This window comes from Saccopteryx leptura, chromosome 5 (genome assembly GCF_036850995.1).
Source record: "Saccopteryx leptura isolate mSacLep1 chromosome 5, mSacLep1_pri_phased_curated, whole genome shotgun sequence".
Lineage (NCBI taxonomy): Eukaryota > Metazoa > Chordata > Mammalia > Chiroptera > Emballonuridae > Saccopteryx > Saccopteryx leptura.
This window is the reverse complement of record NC_089507.1, coordinates 85566531-85587183: the sequence shown is the minus strand read 5'-3', so window position 1 is coordinate 85587183 and position 20653 is coordinate 85566531. Positions and strand designations below refer to the sequence as shown.

Genomic DNA, 20653 nt, shown 5'->3' with positions numbered 1-20653 from the left:
TATTTAATTCTGTTCACAATAGGTTTATTTTAGGACAGTGGATCTGATACAAGAGCCCATAGAAGGGTCTCCTGGTCTGAGTTTCTACTTCAAAATTAATGGAGTTCCCATATTTTTGAAAGGATCAAACTGGATCCCAGCAGATTCGTTCCAGGATCGAATAACCTCTGACTTGTAAGTTATCATCTTTCCTTCCTTGGTTCTCTTTTATTAAGTCTCACAAAGCTTAAGAGTTACTCATTCTTACTTTCTTTAGCTCCAGTGGGAGGAACTGTGGGGTAATGTAGAATTCTAGGATGATGGAAACTTTAGAGTTGAAAGGACTTTTAAATTCAATATTCCAGGCCTGACCTGTGGTGGTGCAGTGGATAAAGCGTCGACCTGGAAATGCTGAGGTCGCCGGTTCGAAACCCTGGGCTTGCCTGGTCAAGGCACATATGGGAGTTGATGCTTCCTGCTCCTCCCCCCCTTCTCTCTCTCTGTCTCTATCTCCTCACCCCCCTCTCTCTCCTTTCTAAAATGAATAAATTAAAAAAAATTCAATATTCCATTCTCATGAGCTATATAGTCTTATAGCTAAACCATTTGAGATTGCTTAAACCATCCAAATATTAGGAGACTACTATATTTTCTCTGGGGGAATAAGAAAGTAACTAATTTTGGATCATTAGTTCCTGAAAAAAAAAGATGATTAAATTTGTTTTTCTCCCCAGTTTTTCAAAGAGCACCTAAAATATTTTTGTTCATACTTTTAAAAAATGAAAACCCATATTTACCTCTTCATGCTAAGGTATTTGCATATTATTTTACTTTAACTTAATAGAAAGAACTAAAAATCTTTAGAACTCTAGATCTAGAAAAAAATTAAAGTATTTTTCTGAAGCTTTGAGAATGGAACAGCATGAGAAAGAAATATTTTTGGGGGGGTTTGTAAACTGTCTTTGTGTTGTTAGTGAAAACAAACCTTGTGAAGTGAAAATAAACACATTTAACTTATTTACAAATGTATAAATATGCATTGTAGCATATTATTTGATGGTTAGAATGTAGATATAGTTAGTAACTAAACTCTTAAGTTTGCCCAAACTTGTAGTAATTTTATTTTACTTCAAAATGTGTATATTGTTTTGAATTTTTTTTTTTTTTTTTTTTTTGTATTTTCCTGAAGCTGGAAACGGGGAGAGACAGTCAGACAGACTCCCACATGCGCCCGACCGGGATCCACCCGGCACACCCAACAGGGGCCATGCTCTGCCCACCAGGGGGCGATGCTCTGCCCATCCTGGGCGTCGCTATGTTGCGACCAGAGCCACTCCAGCGCCTGAGGCAGAGGCCACAGAGCCATCCCCAGCGCCCGGGCCATCTTTGCTCCAATGGAGCCTTAACTGCGGGAGGGGAAGAGAGAGACAGAGAGGAAGGAGAGGAGGAGGGGTGGAGAAGCAGATGGGCGCCTCTCCTGTGTGCCCTGGCCGGGAATCGATCCCGGGACTTCTGCACGCCAGGCCGACGCTCTACCACTGAGCCAACCGGCCAGGGCCTATTGTTTTGAATTTTATATTAACTGAAATAATTATCCAGGCATTGGCATAGATAATTAGCTCTCTCTCATCCTTTTAAATGTTCCACTCCTCTCCTGGCTGATTTCAGTGGCAGCTGTTTAGCACAGCTGGGCCAATTAGTAAAAGTGCCCCTGGGATCCTTTGCTGGGAGCATGATGCTCTGGGTCCCCGGCTAGCCTGGTAGTGGTCTTTTCTGTTCCTTTGTGGGCACTGCTCTGGAGATGGAGGGACCATGTTCTCAAGGGAGCTGTCAATGTCTACACTTTCCTGAGGTTAATGTGAATAGGAATTGGAAAAACAGAGAAGAAATTTCCTAGAGAAAGAATTACTAGCCTGGAGAAATTGTAAAAGGAGACGAGAGTAAGCTAGCTAGGTACTAATATTCAAACTTTGATTTTTGTCTTATAGTTTAAAATGGTTATATAACATTAGCACATACTTTCCAAAATTTACAACTGTATTTTTCTACATGAATAACTTTAAGACAAAAACTCAGGTTTAAAAATAGTATAATAGAGGATGACGTCAGAGTAATGGCGGGGTAGGAAGCGATACCGATAAATCTCCCCCAAAACTCAACAAGATCTTCAACCAGAAACAGAAAAACCTATACTTGGAGCTTCCAGATGCTTCGCAATACACCCAAAGGTATGATTGAGTGAAAAATTGGCTAAATATATAACCAAACCCCGAAGGAAATAGGGAGTAAGAAATGCTCCGCCTTCCTCACTAACCTAAACAGGGCGGCTTTCTCTGGTAACTGTGAATATAGAAACTGAGGCGGGCAAAGGGGGTGAATACATCCAGGCCGCGAAACAAACGGCCGAACCAGGCTGTGGCACGGAGATCCAAGCCGAGGAAAATCTGATCCTGTGGCAACCCGGGCAATACAAGCTAACACTCGCGCCAAACCCAAACAAAGAAAGACAAGCGGCGCGGCCATTTTACCCGGTCTCCTGGCTGGTGAGCAGTTAGTGGGCGAGAGATTTCTTCCTAGGCCCCGGGAGTCAGTGCCCGTGTTGCCTCACGGAGAGGCAGGGTCAGAGGCCTTTCTGTGGGCCGAGGGCAGAGTCTCTGGGCAGCCCCAGTGCCCTGGGAAAGCCACGCACGGGAGGGAGTGAGAACTAATTCCAACGGTGGAGATTTTCCGTACTGGAGGGTGTATCACTCAGAAGGAAACGCGGCCGGCCTCATATCCTGGTTTGCGCGCGCAGATAAGGAGTGAGCGATTCCTCCGAGTGCCTCGGCAGTGCGCGCCCGTGTTATCGCACAGAGGGGCAGAGTCAGGGGCCTTTGTGTGGGCCAAAGCGGAATCTCGGGCCGCCCCAGCGCCTTGCAAAAGCCGTGCACGGGGACGGAGCGAGACTCAAATCCAACGCTGCAACTTTTCCCTGCGGTTGGGGGTTTCACTCAGAGCGTGAGACTGCTGGCCGGATATCCTGGTCTGCGCGCGCAGCCAGTGAGTGAGAGTTTCCTCCAAGCGCCCCGCAAGTGGGCACCCGCTTGTGTTACCGGACAGAGTGGCAGAGCCAGAGGTCTTTGAATGGCCGGAAAGCCCGCCTGATTATGCTAGCAGCTCTGACTGACTGAGCCTTACCCAGAGCCCTGTGCTGAGTGGAAATAGAGTGGGGAGTTGCCAGCTCTTTGAGCCTCTTACTATCCAGGCAGAGGCAGCAGCAACCCCATAGCTGGATTATCAGGCTACTAATTGAGGAAGGAAAGACTAGGAGAAAGGCTCTAGGAACACGGACTCTCTCACTGTCGGAGCCTATAAATGCTAATAGCCTAGACTGCCAACGAGACTAAAGCACAATACATGACATTGCCATAGAGACTTATCAACTGCAAACCTCCACCTGAGCGTGGCAAAGGGGCAAAACCCGGGGTACAGAGTCACCGACCAGGAAGAGGGAGAGAAAAGAAAAAGAAGATAACCTCTCAAAATCAAGAATAATCTGCAGACTTTATAACCTATCCCATTTTATTATATTTGTTCGTTTGTTTCTCTTATCTTCATTCTTGATACTTTTTTTTTCCTCCTCCAATTTGGCCAATTAACTCTCTACCGGTCTTACTCTCTCCTCTCCTTGAACTACACTACCCATAAGTGTTACATCTCCCATTATCTTTTCTCTTCTCTTCCTTTCTCTCTATGAGGGTTGCACTCCAAAACCCTTAACTCTCTCTCTCTCTCTCCTTTCTTTTTTCTTCTTTTAGTGGTTCCCTCTTTTTTTTTCTCTCTCTCTCTTTCTTTTCTCCCTCTATATTAGTTTCTTCCTTTCTCCTTTACATCTCCTCTCACTCAAACCTCAATAACAAACAAATTATCTTATCTGGGACTCAAACTCATGTTTGTGGCATTTTGGGGGGTTTTTACTTCACCTTTTTAACTCACGAGCAGTGCTCCCATCCCTGGCTCTCCATATTATCTAGTTCTTGTTCCACTAAATACAATAGTAATTTTTTAATTTGTCCCCCCATTTTTCCGTTTTCCTCTTAATCCTCTCATCATAACTCTTAGACAACCAACACCTAAAAGCAAATCATTTTATTCTTGACCCAAATTTTTTCCTTATTTGCTTTTTGTGGGTCCATACGCTCTTTTTTTTTTCTTCTTTTTTCTTTTTTCTTTTTTTTTTTTTTTTTGTTTGTTTGCCCCTTTATTACTTTTCCCCAATTCAGGCCCTCCATCACAGGCATTGTTTGTTATAATTCACAGTCCACCACAAGATTTTATCAAGAGGGGAGAGGAGAGGAGAGGAAAAAAGGAGGGGGGGAATAATTTCCTTTTTTTTTTAATTTTTATTTTATTTTATTTTTCTTTATTTCATTATTAATTTTTTTTTTAAAAAAAAACAACTTTTTTCGATTTTTTTTTATTATTTTTTTAAACTTTTTATTCTTTATTAAATCTCATTAATACTATCAACAAAACCACCCTCAGATGCCATTAAGGAAGAGAAAATCGAATATCATGGATACAAAAGAAAGAGAGGTAACACAGCTAGATGAGGAAAAATCTATGGAGAAAAAATTTAATATATTGGAAACCTTGGAGCTAAATGACAGAGAATTCAAGATAGAAATCCTAAAAATCCTCCGAGATATACAAGAAAACACAGAAAGGCAATTTAGGGAGCTCAGAAAACAACTCAATGAACACAAAGAATATATGTCCAAGGAAATTGAAACTATAAAAACAAATCAAACAGAGATGAAAAACTCAATTCACGAGCTGAAAAACGAAGTAACAAGCTTAGCTAATAGAACAGGTCAGATAGAAGAGAGGATTAGTGAAATAGAAGACAAGCAACTTGAGGCACAACAGAGAGAAGAAGAAAGAGACTCAAAAATTAAAAAAAATGAGATAGCCCTACAAGAATTATCTGACTCCATCAAAAAGAATAACATAAGAATAATAGGTATATCAGAGGGAGAAGAGAGAGAAAATGGAATGGAGAACATACTCAAACAAATAATAGATGAGAACTTCCCAAGCCTGTGGAAAGAACTAAAGCCTCAAGTTCAAGAAGCAAACAGAACTCCAAGTTTTCTTAACCCCAACAAACCTACTCCAAGGCATATCATAATGAAATTGACACAAACCAACAGCAAAGAAAAAATTCTCAAGGCAGCCAGGGAAAAGAAGAATACAACATATAAAGGAAGGCCCATTAGATTATCATCAGATTTCTCAGCAGAAACTCTACAAGCTAGAAGAGAATGGACCCCAATATTTAAAGTCCTGAAAGACAGGAACTTTCAGCCACGAATACTATACCCATCAAAGCTATCCTTCAAATATGAAGGAGAAATAAAAACATTCACAGATACAGAAAAGATGAGGGAATTTATCATCAGAAAACCCCCACTCCAGGAATTACTAAAGGGGGTTCTCCAATCAGATACAAAGAACAAAAAAAAACAGAGTCACAAGTAAAAGCTCCAAGAAGAACACAATAAAACCAAATTTAAACTGTGATAACAACAAAAAGAAAGAGGGGGAGAAGATGGAGATTAACAGTAGCAAAGGACGATGGAGTGCAAAAGTACTCACAAAATAGTTCGCTACAATGAACAGGGTAGGGACCCTTTTCATTATTCAAAGGTAACCACCATTGAAAAAACCACCACAGAAGCACATGAGATAAAAAAGATAGCAACAGTGGAAAGATGTATGGAATACAACCAAATAAAAACAAAAGATAGAAAAACAAAAGAGAAGGATCAAACAAGACACAAAACTAACAGAAAGCAAGATATAAAATGGCAATAGGGAACCCACAAGTATCAATAATTACACTAAATGTAAACGGATTAAACTCACCAATAAAAAGGCACAGAGTAGCAGAATGGATTAAAAAAGAAAATCCAACTGTATGCTGCCTACAGGAAACTCATCTAAGTAACAAGGATAAAAACAAATTCAAAGTGAAAGGCTGGAAAACAATACTCCAAGCAAATACCATCCAAAAAAAAGCAGGTGTAGCAATACTCATATCGGATAATGCTGACTACAAGACAGGAAAAGTACTCAGAGACAAAAATGGCCATTTCATAATGGCTAAGGGGACACTGAATCAAGAAGACATAACAATTCTTAATATATATGCACCAAACCAAGGAGCACCAAAATATATAAGACAGCTACTTATTGATCTTAAAACAAAAACTGACAAAAACACAATCATACTTGGAGACCTCAATACGCCGCTGACGGCTCTAGATCAGTCATCCAAACAGAGAATCAACAAAGACATAGTGGCCTTAAACAAAACACTAGAGCACCTGGATATGATAGACATCTACAGGACATTTCATCCCAAAGTGACTGAGTATACATTTTTCTCCAGTGTACATGGATTATTCTCAAGAATTGACCATATGTTGGGCCACAAAAACAACATCAGCAAATTCAGAAAAATTGAAGTTGTACCAAGCATATTTTCTGATCATAAAGCCTTGAAACTAGAATTCAACTGCAAAAAAGAGGAAAAAAATCCCACAAAAATGTGGAAACTAAACAACATACTTTTAAAAAATGAATGGGTCAAAGAAGAAATAAGTGCAGAGATCAAAAGATATATACAGACTAATGAAAATGACAATACGACATATCAGAATCTATGGGATGCAGCAAAAGCAGTGATAAGAGGGAAGTTCATATCACTTCAGGCATATATGAACAAACAAGAGAGAGCCCAAGTGAACCACTTAACTTCCCACCTTAAGGAACTAGAAAAAGAAGAACAAAGACAACCCAAAACCAGCCGAAGAAAGGAGATAATAAAAATCAGAGCAGAAATAAATGAATTAGAGAACAGAAAAACTATAGAAAAAATTAATAGAACAAGGAGCTGGTTCTTTGAAAAGATCAACAAAATTGACAAACCCTTGGCAAGACTTACCAAGGAAAAAAGAGAAAGAACTCATATAAACAAAATCCAAAATGAAAGAGGAGAAATCACCACGGACACCGTAGATATACAAAGAATTATTGTAGAATACTATGAAAAACTTTATGCCACTAAATTCAACAACCTAGAAGAAATGGATAAATTCCTAGAAAAATACAACCTTCCTAGACTGAGTCAAGAAGAAGCAGAAAGCCTAAACAGACCTATCAGTAGAGAAGAAATAGAAAAAACCATTAAAAACCTCCCCAAAAATAAAAGTCCAGGCCCTGACGGCTATACCAGCGAATTTTATCAAACCTTCAAAGAAGACTTGGTTCCTATTCTACTCAAAGTCTTCCAAAAAATTGAAGAAGAAGCAATACTTCCAAACACATTTTACAAAGCCAACATAACCCTCATACCAAAACCAGGCAAGGATGGCACAAAAAAAGAAAACTACAGACCAATATCTCTAATGAATACAGATGCTAAAATACTAAACAAAATACTAGCAAATCGAATACAACAACATATTAAAAAAATAATACATCATGATCAAGTGGGATTCATCCCAGAATCTCAAGGATGGTTCAACATACGTAAAACGGTTAATGTAATACACCATATCAACAAAACAAAGAACAAAAACCACATGATCTTATCAATAGACGCAGAAAAGGCTTTCTATAAAATACAACACAATTTTATGTTTAAGACTCTCAACAAAATGGGTATAGAAGGAAAATATCTCAACACGATAAAGGCCATATATGATAAACCATCAGCTAACATCATATTAAATGGCACTAAACTGAAGGCTTTCCCCCTTAAATCAGGAACAAGACAGGGTTGTCCACTCTCTCCACTCTTATTTAATGTGGTACTAGAGGTTCTAGCCAGAGCAATCAGACAAGACAAAGAAATAAAAGGCATCCATATCGGAAAAGAAGAAGTAAAGGTATCACTTTTTGCAGATGATATGATCCTATACATCGAAAACCCCAAAGAATCCACAAAAAGACTACTAGAAACAATAAGCCAATACAGTAAGGTCGCAGGATACAAAATTAACATACAGAAGTCAATAGCCTTTCTATATGCCAACAATGAAACAACTGAGAAGGAACTCAAAAGAATAATCCCCTTCACGATTGCAACAAAAAAAATAAAATACTTAGGAATAAACATAACAAAGAATGTAAAGGACTTATATAATGAAAACTATAAACCATTGTTAAGGGAAATCGAAAAAGATATAATGAGATGGAAGAATATACCTTGTTCTTGGCTAGGAAGAATAAATATAATCAAGATGGCTATATTACCCAAAGCAATATACAAATTTAATGCAATTCCCATCAAACTTCCAATGACATTTTTTAAAGAAATAGAGCAAAAAATCATCAGATTTATATGGAACTATAAAAAACCTCGAATAGCCAAAGCAATCCTAAAGAAAAAGAATGAAGCTGGGGGCATTTCAATACCTGACTTCAAACTCTATTATAGGGCCACGACAATCAAAACAGCATGGTATTGGCAGAAAAATAGATACTCAGACCAATGGAACAGAATAGAAAGTCCAGAAATAAAACCACATATATATAGTCAAATAATTTTTGATAAAGGGGCCAACAACACACAATGGAGAAAAGAAAGCCTCTTCAATAAATGGTGCTGGGAAAACTGGAAAGCCACATGCAAAAGAATGAAACTGGACTACAGTCTCTCCCCCTGTACAAAAATTAACTCAAAATGGATCAAAGACCTAAACATAAGACCTGAAACAATTAAGTACATAGAAGAAGACATAAGTACTCAACTCAGGGACCTGGGTTTTAAAGAGCATTTTATGAATTTGACTCCACAGGCAAGAGAAGTGAAGGCAAAAATTAATGAATGGGACTACATCAGACTAAGAAGTTTTTGCTCAGCAAGAGAAACTGATAACAAAATAAACAGAAAGCCAACTAAATGGGAAATGATTTTTTCAAACGACAGCTCAGATAAGGGCCTAATATCCAAAATATACAAAGAACTCATAAAACTCAACAACAAACAAACAAACAATCCAATAAAAAAATGGGAAGAGGATATGAATAGACACTTCTCCCAGGAAGAAATACAAATGGCCAACAGATATATGAAAAGATGCTCATCTTCTTTAGCTATTAGAGAAATGCAAATCAAAACGGCAATGAGATACCACCTCACACCTGTTCGATTAGCTGTTATTAGCAAGTCAGGTAACAGCAAATGTTGGAGAGGCTGTGGAGAAAAAGGAACCCTCATACACTGTTGGTGGGAATGTAAAGTAGTACAACCATTATGGAAGAAAGTATGGTGGTTCCTCAAAAAACTGAAAATAGAACCACCTTATGACCCAGCAATCCCTCTACTGGGTATATATCCCAAAAACTCAGAAACATTGATACGTAAAGACACATGCAGCCCCATGTTTATTGCAGCATTGTTCACAGTGGCCAGGACATGGAAACAACCAAAAAGCCCATCAATAGATGACTGGATAAAGAAGATGTGGCACATATACACTATGGAATACTACTCAGCCATAAGAAATGGTGACATCGGAACATTTACAGCAAAATGGTGGGATCTTGATAACATGATACGAAGCGAAATAAGTAAATCAGAAAAAAACAGGAACTGTATTATTCCATACGTAGGTGGGACATAATAGTGAAACTAAGAGACATTTATAAGAGTGTGGTGGTTACGGGGGGGGAGGGGGGAATGGGAGAGGGATAGGGAGTGGGGAGGGGCACAAAGAAAACAAGATAGAAGGTGACAGAGGACAATCTGTCTTTGGGTGGTGGGTATGCAACATAATTGAACGACAAGATAACCTGGACTTGTTATCTTTGAATATATGTATCCTGATTTATTGATGTCACCCCATTAAAAAAATAAAATTATATATAAAAAAAAAATAGTATAATAATGTTGCTGAAAATTTAGAAAGTCGAGAAAATCTCACCCATAATTTTTCTAGGTTTGTTTATTTTATGTAGTTATAGTTTATTGTCCATATAATTTTGTCTTTCTTCACTCAGCATTATAGCCAAACCATCATAATTTAAAAAAAAATTTTTTTTTTTTTTTCATTTTTCTGAAGCTGGAAACAGGGAGAGACAGTCAGACAGACTCCCGCATGCGCCCGACCGGGATCCACCCGGCACGCCCACCAGGGGCGAAGCTCTGCCCACCAGGGGGCGATGCTCTGCCCATCCTGGGCGTCGCCATGTTGTGACCAGAGCCACTCTAGCGCCTGAGGCAGAGGCCACAGAGCCATGCCCAGCGCCCGGGCCATCTTTGCTCCAATGGAGCCTTGGCTGTGGGAGGGGAAGAGAGAGACAGAGAGGATAGTGCGGCGGAGGGGTGGAGAAGCAAATGGGCACTTCTCCTGTGTGCCCTGGCCGGGAATCGAACCCGGGTCCTCCGCACGCTAGGCCGACGCTCTACCGCTGAGCCAACCGGCCAGGGCTAAAATGTTTTTCTAACAGCTATTTTAAATGTTTATCAACTACAATGTGTTTTTTAAATCTTTTATTAACATTCCCAATTATTTTAAATGAGTATTTGTTTTTAAAATTTGTCTATAGGTTATCGCTCCTTTTGCAGTCCACTGTGGATGCTAACATGAATGCTCTTCGGGTGTGGGGAGGAGGTATTTATGAGCGTGATGAATTTTATGAACTCTGTGATGAACTAGGAATAATGGTGAGTAGCTGACAAGCACTTTATTTCTTGATATGTTACTATATCGATGTTCTAAGAGGGTCATATTGCTCATTCTTTCTTTTCTCAGAGTCAGGAATGATGTTCCATTTTTTTACAAAAGAATAAATGGCAGCTTAAGAACTCAGAACCATAGTTGATGGTGAATATCATAATTATTTAATTATTTTAAAGTGATAGACATCTTCTATAGTACAAAGTTATATCTAAGTATCTACATTTTCTCTGAAGTTTTCTTTATGATATAACAGTATGCATAAAAAGAAAAAATATCTAAAAATATTAACTTTAAGCAGCACTAACAAGCACTAGAGAGAAGAAAAATAATAAAATTAAATAAAGTTAGAGTGTGCTTTATACTGTTATTAAGCACTTTCAACCTGTTTTGCATTAGTGAGGGTTAAGCATAGGAAATATATTTTTAGTTCTAGTGTTACAGTTTTCAAATATAAAGATCTCCATAGAAGAGTGGTAATTATAATAATATTGATAATGCTAATAGTCATATTACAATATTTTATAATATTGAGTGCCAGGCTTTGTTCTCAGTGCTTTGCATCTATTTTATTTCATCTTCATGCTATTCTCTGGGGTGGTTATTGTTGTTCTGCATCCCCATTGTACAATAAGGAAACTTGCATGCACAGAGATGAAATAACCTGTCCACTCTCACACAGTCGGGCAGTGGTGGAATCTAGGTTCCCACTCACGGTGACCGATTTGGGGCCATGCTCCATGACAGCCTCCTTAGGAGTGAGCTTCTGTAGTGTCAGTACGGAAATGTCCAGGTAGTCAATTTTTTTGGCTATGAAAACTTAATTCCTTTATAAACAATGTCTGTTTCTTAACAGTCTGGTCCATCTCTCAATACCAAATTCCCAGTGAAAATTAGACTGAATTAGGAGTGAGGAGGGGCTGTTGGGGGGAAGCTTTATTTTAAATTTTATATTCCTCTCAACACATTCACTATTTCCTTATTTGAATTCTTTCCTGCCTACCGAACATTTCCTCTTGTCTGGTTTCCCTCCAGTTACGTGCATTTCTGGAAAGTCACGGGGTCCCTGAGTGCCTTTCCCAGGGCCTCGCACCTGGTAGTGTGCAAATGCTCACACTCATCAGGCAAACCTGAGTTTTCATTTGCATGAAAGATAATCTCCATAATTCAGAGTGAAGAATTTCTTTTTGTGTGATAAAATCGACAGAAGTGCTTTATTGCCTTTTACTTGGTTTGCTAGGTATGGCAGGATTTTATGTTTGCCTGTGCCCTTTATCCAACCGATCGAGACTTCATAGATTCAGTGAGAACAGAAGTTGCTTACCAGGTACGTTATTACCATTCCAAGAAGAAGGAAAAGACTTACGTTTTAGTTTTCCCTCTTGTTAAATCTCTCCATGCTTCTTTTTGTTGTTCTCTTTACTAAATCCCATGAAAAATCACAGGTAATTGACTTCGTGGGACCTTCCTCCCAGTCTCGCGGCTTTACCGTCTTACAACTCTCAGGTTTATCCCCAGTCCTGACTTCAGTGCTGCATTCCCGATTCTGAAATCCAGCTACCAATTCCGTGCCTCCACTTGGAGATTTAATAGGCATCCCAAATGTAACATGTCCAAAACAAATTTATACTGTATTACCTTCTCTAAACTTGCTTGTCCTGCTATTTTCAAAAATTGACATCGCCAGTCTAAATTTCTCGTGAAAAATTTAAAGTGATTCTTGATTCCCCGATTGCTTTTGCATTCCTCACACACACACACTCATATTTATATTTACAGATCTGTAAATGCAAAGGAGTGATTCTGTCCTAGTTCCATTCACTGGAAAGGCCTAGAAACAATGAACAACCTAGTAATATTGAGCATCCTTATATTGAAGTACTATTTTCCATTAAGAGAAGGTCTTCTTGAAAAATTGATTCTAGGTTTGGGACAGGAAATATACTAGACAACCCTGGGATATTTTGACACACAGATACCAAGGAAGCTATCAAAGATATGCCAAAGGAACTTTGACGAGACTCTAACCAACCAAAACTGGGACAATCAGAGGTTCAATAAGGATAAGAATGTCAGTGGATTGAAATCCATGAAGTGTATTTATACAGTAATTGAGATTATAATTATAGTGAGGTGTATTTGTGTAAAAAATCAAAAGAAATGCAAGGAAGAGATTACTGTAACACTCCAGATAGCAGTTGTTTTGGAAGCAGAAAAGGACTGCATTGGGAAGGGGCCCCTGAGGGCTTCTAGGGTCATTGGTAAAGGTTTTTTTCTTGATCTTGGTGGTGGTTACAGACCGATTGCCTTACAATTACTATGCCATAATTTTTCTTTTTTTGTATTTTATTTTAAAAAACGGTTTAAAAAGGACAAGTCGAATCATTCCTTACTTAAAGCCTTCCAGATAAAGGTAAAGACCCTCAGCTGGCCCTCTCCTGTCTCTGCCTACCTCTCCACCTCACCCAGCACCACCTCCTCGTGCTAAGCACCATCTCCACCGCGCTGTGTGCCCTGGAACACCGTCCGCGTCACCTTCCCTTGTGGCCCTCCTCACTCATTCTGGCCCCTCGGACAGTGAGCACGGCCTTCTCTGGGAAAGCCTTTCTAACGCTGCACATCTACATGAGGCCATTGCCCTTTATGGCCTACATCACACTTTGAATTCTTTGTTTAGGTGTTGTCACCCCTGCAAGGTTGTCATCTCCCCGAGGCCAGGGCCTGTTCCCCTTTGCGTCCCCCTCCCTGGCTGGATTATTCGCCAGGGATGGATGGATGAATGAATGAATAACTTTTCAAGTGTAAATTTTAGTTATGCAGCTTTCAAACATTTTAGTTATATCTTTCATACAAATAATTAAAATACGGTATCTATGTGCCTTCAGTTCTTTTATGTGTTATCAAAGAAGAGAGCATTTTATGCAACATTTGTTAACATTTAAAAATAAAGTTTACCATAAAATTCTAGGTCAGTCTTCAGGGTGTCACAGAGTCACTGAAGCTTCTTGCCTCTTCCGTGTTTGTATTTGTGTTTTCATCAGCACCACAAACACGCCAGTTACCGTTGGTAGCAGCCCTCACTTACCTGGGCGTATATAAGGGCAAATAAAGGGAATAATGTTTCTGAGGTTGGTTTAGAAAAATGCAGGATTTTTTAAAATGAGATATATCGCTTTAATATATCCTTAATGCATCTCTATGTCATGTATGAATTACTTAGCATCTTGGAGACCACAGTGGAAACACCAGCTGGGCTCCATCCCTGTAATCATCCATTACAGTGAAAGAGCAGCTGTAAATTAAGTTCCAGAAGAATTTCTTTTGACCATTGACTCACTCCGTTGTCCTCAATGATTTAATTGCCCTCTCCAGTTGGGGTACATCTCCCAGGGTGTTAGAAGGACTGGATCCTTTCTCCATTATCTAGGGCTGGCCCACAGTGAACCCATGTCATACAGACGTCAATTCTTAAGGTTGGCAGGGTTTAGATAGATTCAGTAACTTACTTAACCTTAGTTGATTTCTTAGGACATGACACTGATACTGATTTCAGGAGATATCTTCTTGATGTCTTAATCTTTTTTCTTTAAAATATTTTATATATCTGACTTTAACTTCCACAGTATCTCTGACACTCCCTTACTTTGTAAAATCCCCTCTAGTGCTTATGATTTTTTACCTTGTTGGAGATGGCGTGGGAACCTTGATACATCTTTCAGCCAAAGTATTTGCTCTGTCTCATTTGTTTCTTTGTTTGTACAAAGCTCAACTGGCGCTGTGACAGCTAACCCTGTATGTAACGTCTTCTGCATTCTGTATTTTTTAGAACATTGTTGTGGTGAATCGGATAACGATAAGATTGATTTCTTTTTTGTTGTTGTTTAAAGAAGGGATTATATTTTCTTCAGTTTTTATACAGCAGAGAAGAGGAACCCTATCTTTTTTTTTAATTTATTTTTTCTTGAAGTGAGAAGCAGGGAGGCAGAGAGACAGACTCCCGCATGGCCTGACTGGGATTCACCCGGCACTCCCAGCAGGGGGCTATGCTCTGCCCATCTGGGGCGTTGCTCCATTGCAACCAAAGCCATTCTAGTGTCTGAGGCAGAGGCCACAGAGCCATCCTCAGAAGCCAGGCCAGCTTTGCTCCAGTGGAGCCTTGGCTGCGGGAGGGGAAGAGAGAGACAGAGAGGAAGGAGAGGGGGAGGGATGGAGAAGCAGTTGGTCGCTTCTCCTGTGTGCCCTGGCCAGGAATCAAACCCAGGACTTCTATGCGGTGGGCTGATGCTCTACCACTGAGCCATCCGGCCAGGGCCAAGGAACCCTATCTTATTGATGTTTGTAAAATCTAGATAAAAAGAATCTCAGAGATTTCTTAAAATGTATCCCTACAGGTAAGTTTACTAGCCATTTTCTGAAGAGTTTACTGGAACATAATAATAATTTATGTACAGAAATTCAGTAGCTGTAATTTTATAAATATTATAGCTCTGAGATTTTTTTATGTTGAGCATTTGAAAATTGTTTTATGTTCTCTTAAATTTTAGATCAGGAGACTGAAATCTCATCCCTCCATCATCATATGGAGTGGAAACAATGAAAATGAAGCAGCACTGATGAGGAATTGGTATAGCATAGACCGGAGAGACCTGCCTACCTACATCAGGGATTATGTGGAACTGTACGTGAAAAACATCCGAGAGGTCGTCTTGGCAGTAAGTGATAGCTTTTAATGCAGTAGAATTTAAGAACCTGTTTTAGAAATAGAACAGTTTGAATATTAGTATAGTATATTTTTATGCCCTTTATTTTAGGGCAACCTTCAACAATATCGTTTTAATGAGGAGCGGTCCATTGTAATGATGCAGCCTGTGAAAGGATTCATGGATTTTGACCTTCTTTAAGAATTAACCTATCTGTGGAACTCACCACACATGTAACAATATTGTGCTTACAATTGCAGGTTGTCACAGACACTTTGGAGACTATCCATGGATTCCTAAAAGTTGTGAATCTCTATATTCGATGATATATTGATCTACCACTTTTTTTTTAAAGGTGACATTAAGATAATAAAACCTGACCAGGTGGTGGCGCAGTGGGTAGAGCATTGACCTGGGATGCTGAGGACCCTGGTTTGAAACCCTGAGGTCACCGGCTTGTGCACGGGCTCACCAGCTTGAGCACGGGATTGCAGTCTTCAGCTTTGGATTATAGACATGACCGCATGGTCATTGGCTTGAAGTTTGAAGTTGCTGACTTGAGCAAGGGGTCAGGGGCTCGGCTGCAGTGCCCTACTCCCCATCCCCCATCTGAGCACATATGAGGAAACAATGAATGACTCGTGACATAACTACAAGTTTATGCTTATTATCTCTCTCCTTTCCTGTTTGTCTCTCTGTATCTCTCTCTAAAAAAACAAACAAAAAACACAACAGAATTTAGTTGTTTTTCTTTTTAATTTTTATATAGAAAATTAAATTTAATGGTGACATTAATCAGTAAGAATACATAGGTTTCAGGTGAACATTTCTAAAGCATTTGAACTGTTGATTTTGTTGTATACCCATCACCTAAAGTCAAATCATTTTCCGTTACCTTGTATTTGTTGAATTAATTTTCTAATGGTAAATAACCTGGTCCTAGTATAAGCTTTATATAGTTAATAATGCTTTCTTCTTCTACTCTATGCCATATTTGATTTGCTAATATTTTAATGAGAATTAAAAACTTCATATTCACAAGTGAAATTGGTAAGAACTGTAAATTCAAATGCCTAGAGAAGTCAAATTTGTTTTAAAAAGTTGAGTGAAGAAGAATAGATGAGGCTCACAAAAAGAGAAGAGAGGTCTGTGGTTATGGGAGAATGGATGTTGGGTCTCGTAACATTTATATTTAGCATTTAAAATGTTATTTATACATAATTATTGGCAAGATAGATTTGGCCCATAGAACCCAGATTGTAACATTTTGTATGTGTGTATATGTTTGTTGTGCTCACTTCCCAGAATAAATTAGGAGGCTTTAAAAAATGCATACAAACTATCTATTTATTTACTTATTTATTCTATGTGTGATGGTTGGTTTTGAGCATGCAGGGAGCAAGCTGGCCCCAAACTTATCTAAATTCACATTTCTTTGATTCCAATTCTTATGTCCAAAGATAAATGCATAGGAACGATTTAAATAAAATAGAGATGATCAATTTTACTAAGACAGATTCACCAATAAAATAGTCTGGGCCCAGTGCCTTTGGGGGGGCATATATTTCTCCCCATATATTTAATTTCTCCTATGGTTATTATCCAGTTTGGGTTTATAACTTATCCTGGAACTATAATGTTTATGTTTTCTGGTAACATAACATTTTATCTAGAATTTAAAAGTTTCACTGTAAGACATTGACTGTCCAGTTTTCCCAACACCATTTATTGAAGATGTTCTTTCCCCATTGCATATTGTTGGTTCCTTAGTTGTAAATTAATTGGTCATATATATGTGGGTTTATTTCTGGGTTCTCTATTCTGCTGTATTGACTTACAAGTTTATTTTTATGCCAGTGCCATACTGTTTAAATTACTATAGCTTGGTAATATAGTTTGAAGTCAGGATGTGTGATGCCTTATGCTTTGTTCTTCTTTCTCAGAATTAATTTTATTATTCAGAGTCTTTTGTGGTTACATATAAATTTTTGGAGTGTTCATTCTATTTTTCTGAAACATACCTTTTTTTGTGACGGACAGAGAGAGACAGAGAGAGGGACAGATAGGGACAGACAGACAGGAAGGGAGAGGGATAAGAAGCATCAATTCTTTGTTGTAGCACCTTAGTTGTTCATTGATTGTTTTCTCATATGTGCCTTCACCAGAGGGCTATGCTATAGCAGACAGAGTGATGCTTTGCTCAAGCCAGTGACCTTGGGCTCAAGCTGGTGAGCCTTTATCAAACCAGATGAGCCTGTGCTCACGCTGGTGACCTCAGGGTTTCAAACCTGGGTCCTCTCTGTCCAGTCTGACACTCTATCCATTGTGCTTCCGCCTGGTCAGGCTGAAAAATACCATTGACATTTTGATAGAAATTGAATTGAATCATTAGATTGCTTTAGGAAGAATGGTTTGTTAAACACTATTAACTTTTTCAGTTAATGAGTATGGAATATCTTTTCATTTATATGTATCTTCAATGTCTGTGATCAATGTTTTATAGTTTTTAGTTTACAGGTCTTTCAACTCCTTGGTTAAATTTATTTCAAGATATTTTATTCCTTTTGATGCAATTATAAATAGAATTGTCTTAATTTCTCTTTCTGATAGTTCACTTATTAGTGTAAAAAATGCAGCAGGTTCCGATATATAGTAATGCCTCGGTTATAAGTAAAGAAAAAAAAACCACAGGAAAAAAGATTGAAAGCAAACAGAAAAATAAAAAAGAAACACCCACAGAAAAATAAGAATAAAAATATAAAAATTTAGTAAAAATGAAACTCAAAAATGAAAAAGAAAAATAAGGAAAAAAGGAATTAAAAGAAAGGAGGAGAAAAGGAAATAAAAAGTAAATTTTGGTGTCAAGAAGTTTCTTCCTGTTGGTGTCACTGTATTACAACTTTTATCTCTGTGAAGTTTCTGGACTGTATGCGAAGATGTTGCTGTGGCAATGATGTAGGTGGGGTCCCAGTTGCATTGGTGGGTGGAGCCTCTTGAGAAGGCTTTACCACTTTAGATTTCCTGCTTTAAGGCTTTAGAAATGGTGATCTCAGGCTTTCTGCGCTCCTTTCCACATCTCAAGAGACCTGGGGACTAGATGTGGAACACTTCTGTTCTTCAGGGGAGAGAGCAGCTCTGGAGAACTAGCTGTGGGTTTGTGTCTGTCACTTTCAGTACCACAAGATGAGGGAGGCGGGATCTGGGAGGCTGAGGGGCCACACACACTTCAGCTTTCTCTGTCTCTGCCAAGTGCGGGCTACAGGCTGATCGCAAGAACATCGGCTGTGACCCCGCAGTCTGTCTGCTTTGGTTTATCTCACCCTTTGCCCCTCTATCTCTCCAATTCTCCCTACAGAAGGAGACCCAGTCACTCCAAATTTCCCTCTTCATACCCCTCAGACAAAATCCAGAGAGCCCAAGCTTCCCTCCTCCCCATAGTGCAGTAGAGAAAAAAAAAGACACTCTGGATTTGTCTCCTCCCCTCTCCAAAACCCACCAAAATTGTGTTTTATCTTTCACCCCCTTTTTATTCCCTTTTCACCATGCCCCCTTTAGTCTATTTAGTGCGTGGATCTTTCAGGCACACCTGTGAGCCCAGCTGGGGTTTATTCACTACATTATAGTTGTTCAATTTGTTGAAATTTGAAGGGGAAAGATCTGGAGTATCTCTCTCGTCTCCTGTTCTCTGATGTCATCCAAGTCTGGGTTTCTATCAACCTGGCTTACACTGTTCACTTTATCCTGGTGATTCCCTGAGCCCTTGCTGTACCCAACTTGGGACCCACACAGGCTGCTTTCAGCACCTTTTCCATACAAACAGTTAGTTTTGGCTTGTGATGCAGACTTTCCTAAAATCTCTCAAAGGTTCACAAACCCTTTGCAGTGATTGGCCTTGGTGTGCCCCATACTTTTGGCTAAATGGCTCAAAGTCCAGCACCAGTGGCAGCTGGCCTTGGTTAGAAGTTTAATCTTTCCCAGGCACTTACAAGCCCAGCACAGGTGGCAAACACAGATAAATGATCTCATGTAAAATGGCCTGGGACTCGGCACAGGCAGCAACCGACCTTGGCCTGCACCAGCATCCCTACAAAAAGATCTCAAACCAACACACCTGGTGGCCAACTTCAGATCACACGAGAGCACAACCCAAACACCTCCACAAATGTCATACCCAAAGGGCGAACTTGGTTGGCACAATAGCCTAGCTAAAGCAAATTCTGGTTTGTGGAGGTAGACCCTGAACAACAGTTTCTCTTCTATAGTTATAACCATTTCTTACAACCAATCAATCCTTTTCATTTATGTGCCCATGGACATTAGGCTTAACTACAACTGGAGGGCGCACACAACCCACACAAGAGACAAACCTGAAGCACCCAGTTCAGGTTACCAGGGAGACTGCACCACTGGGTCCCACAGAATACCTACTACATAAGGCCACTCTGTCAAGACCAAGAGATGTAGCAGATGTACCCAATACACAGAAAAAATACAGAGAGGCAGCCAAAATGGGAACACAAAGAAAATACCCCAAATGAGGAAACGGGAGAAATCCCCAGAGAAAGAACTAAGTAGAATGGAGATAAGCAATCTATGAAATGCAGAGTTCAAAACACTAGTTATAAGGATGCTCAGTGAATGTAGGGGAAGAATGGACGGTCTCAGTGAGGACTTTAACAAAAAGATGGGAAACTTAAAAATAGAGATAGAAACATAAAGAAGAACCAGTCTGAAATGAATAATACAATAACTGAAATCAAGAATACATTTGAGGGAATCAACAGTAGATGAGATGAAGCAGAGGATTGAATTTGAGATTTGTAGGAGAAGGTAGCAGAATGCACTCCATCAGAACAGTGAAAAGGAAAATGAATAAATAAATAAAAAAGTAAACATACCAACATTCGCATCATAGGGTTACTAGAAGAAAAGAGAAAGCGCAAGGAATTGAAAATGTATTTGAAGAAATATTGACAGAAAACATCCCTAACTTGGCAAAGGAAAAAGACATACAAGTCCAAGAACATAGAGAGTCCCTAAAAGAGAACTCAAAGAGGCCTATATTAAGATGCATCATAGTTAAAATGGCAAAGGTTAAAGACAGAGAATCTTAAAAGCAGCAAGCAAAAAGCAGTTCTATACTGCATAAGACTGTCAGCTGATTTCTCAACAGAGGATTTGCAGGCTAGAAAGGATTGGCATGAAATATCTAAAGTATTGACAAGTAAGGACCTACAACCAAGA

General features: G+C 39.2%; 1 protein-coding gene and 1 non-coding gene across 2 annotated transcripts in view; one reads left to right on the top strand and one right to left on the bottom strand.

Annotated features, from left to right (window-relative positions):
* The window catches only part of MANBA (mannosidase beta), a 145961-nt gene that overhangs the window by 84862 nt on the left and 40446 nt on the right, over positions 1–20653 (top strand). The window contains exons 8-11 of the mRNA XM_066383897.1: positions 23–174; positions 10579–10696; positions 11950–12036; positions 15254–15421. Coding sequence (XP_066239994.1) covers positions 23–174; positions 10579–10696; positions 11950–12036; positions 15254–15421 — 525 coding nt within the window. The remainder of the gene's footprint in view (positions 1–22; positions 175–10578; positions 10697–11949; positions 12037–15253; positions 15422–20653) is intronic.
* On the bottom strand, positions 16774–16900 carry LOC136407392 (small nucleolar RNA SNORA38). Its single transcript, XR_010751932.1, has one exon. It is a non-coding gene; the product is annotated as a small nucleolar RNA SNORA38 (small nucleolar RNA).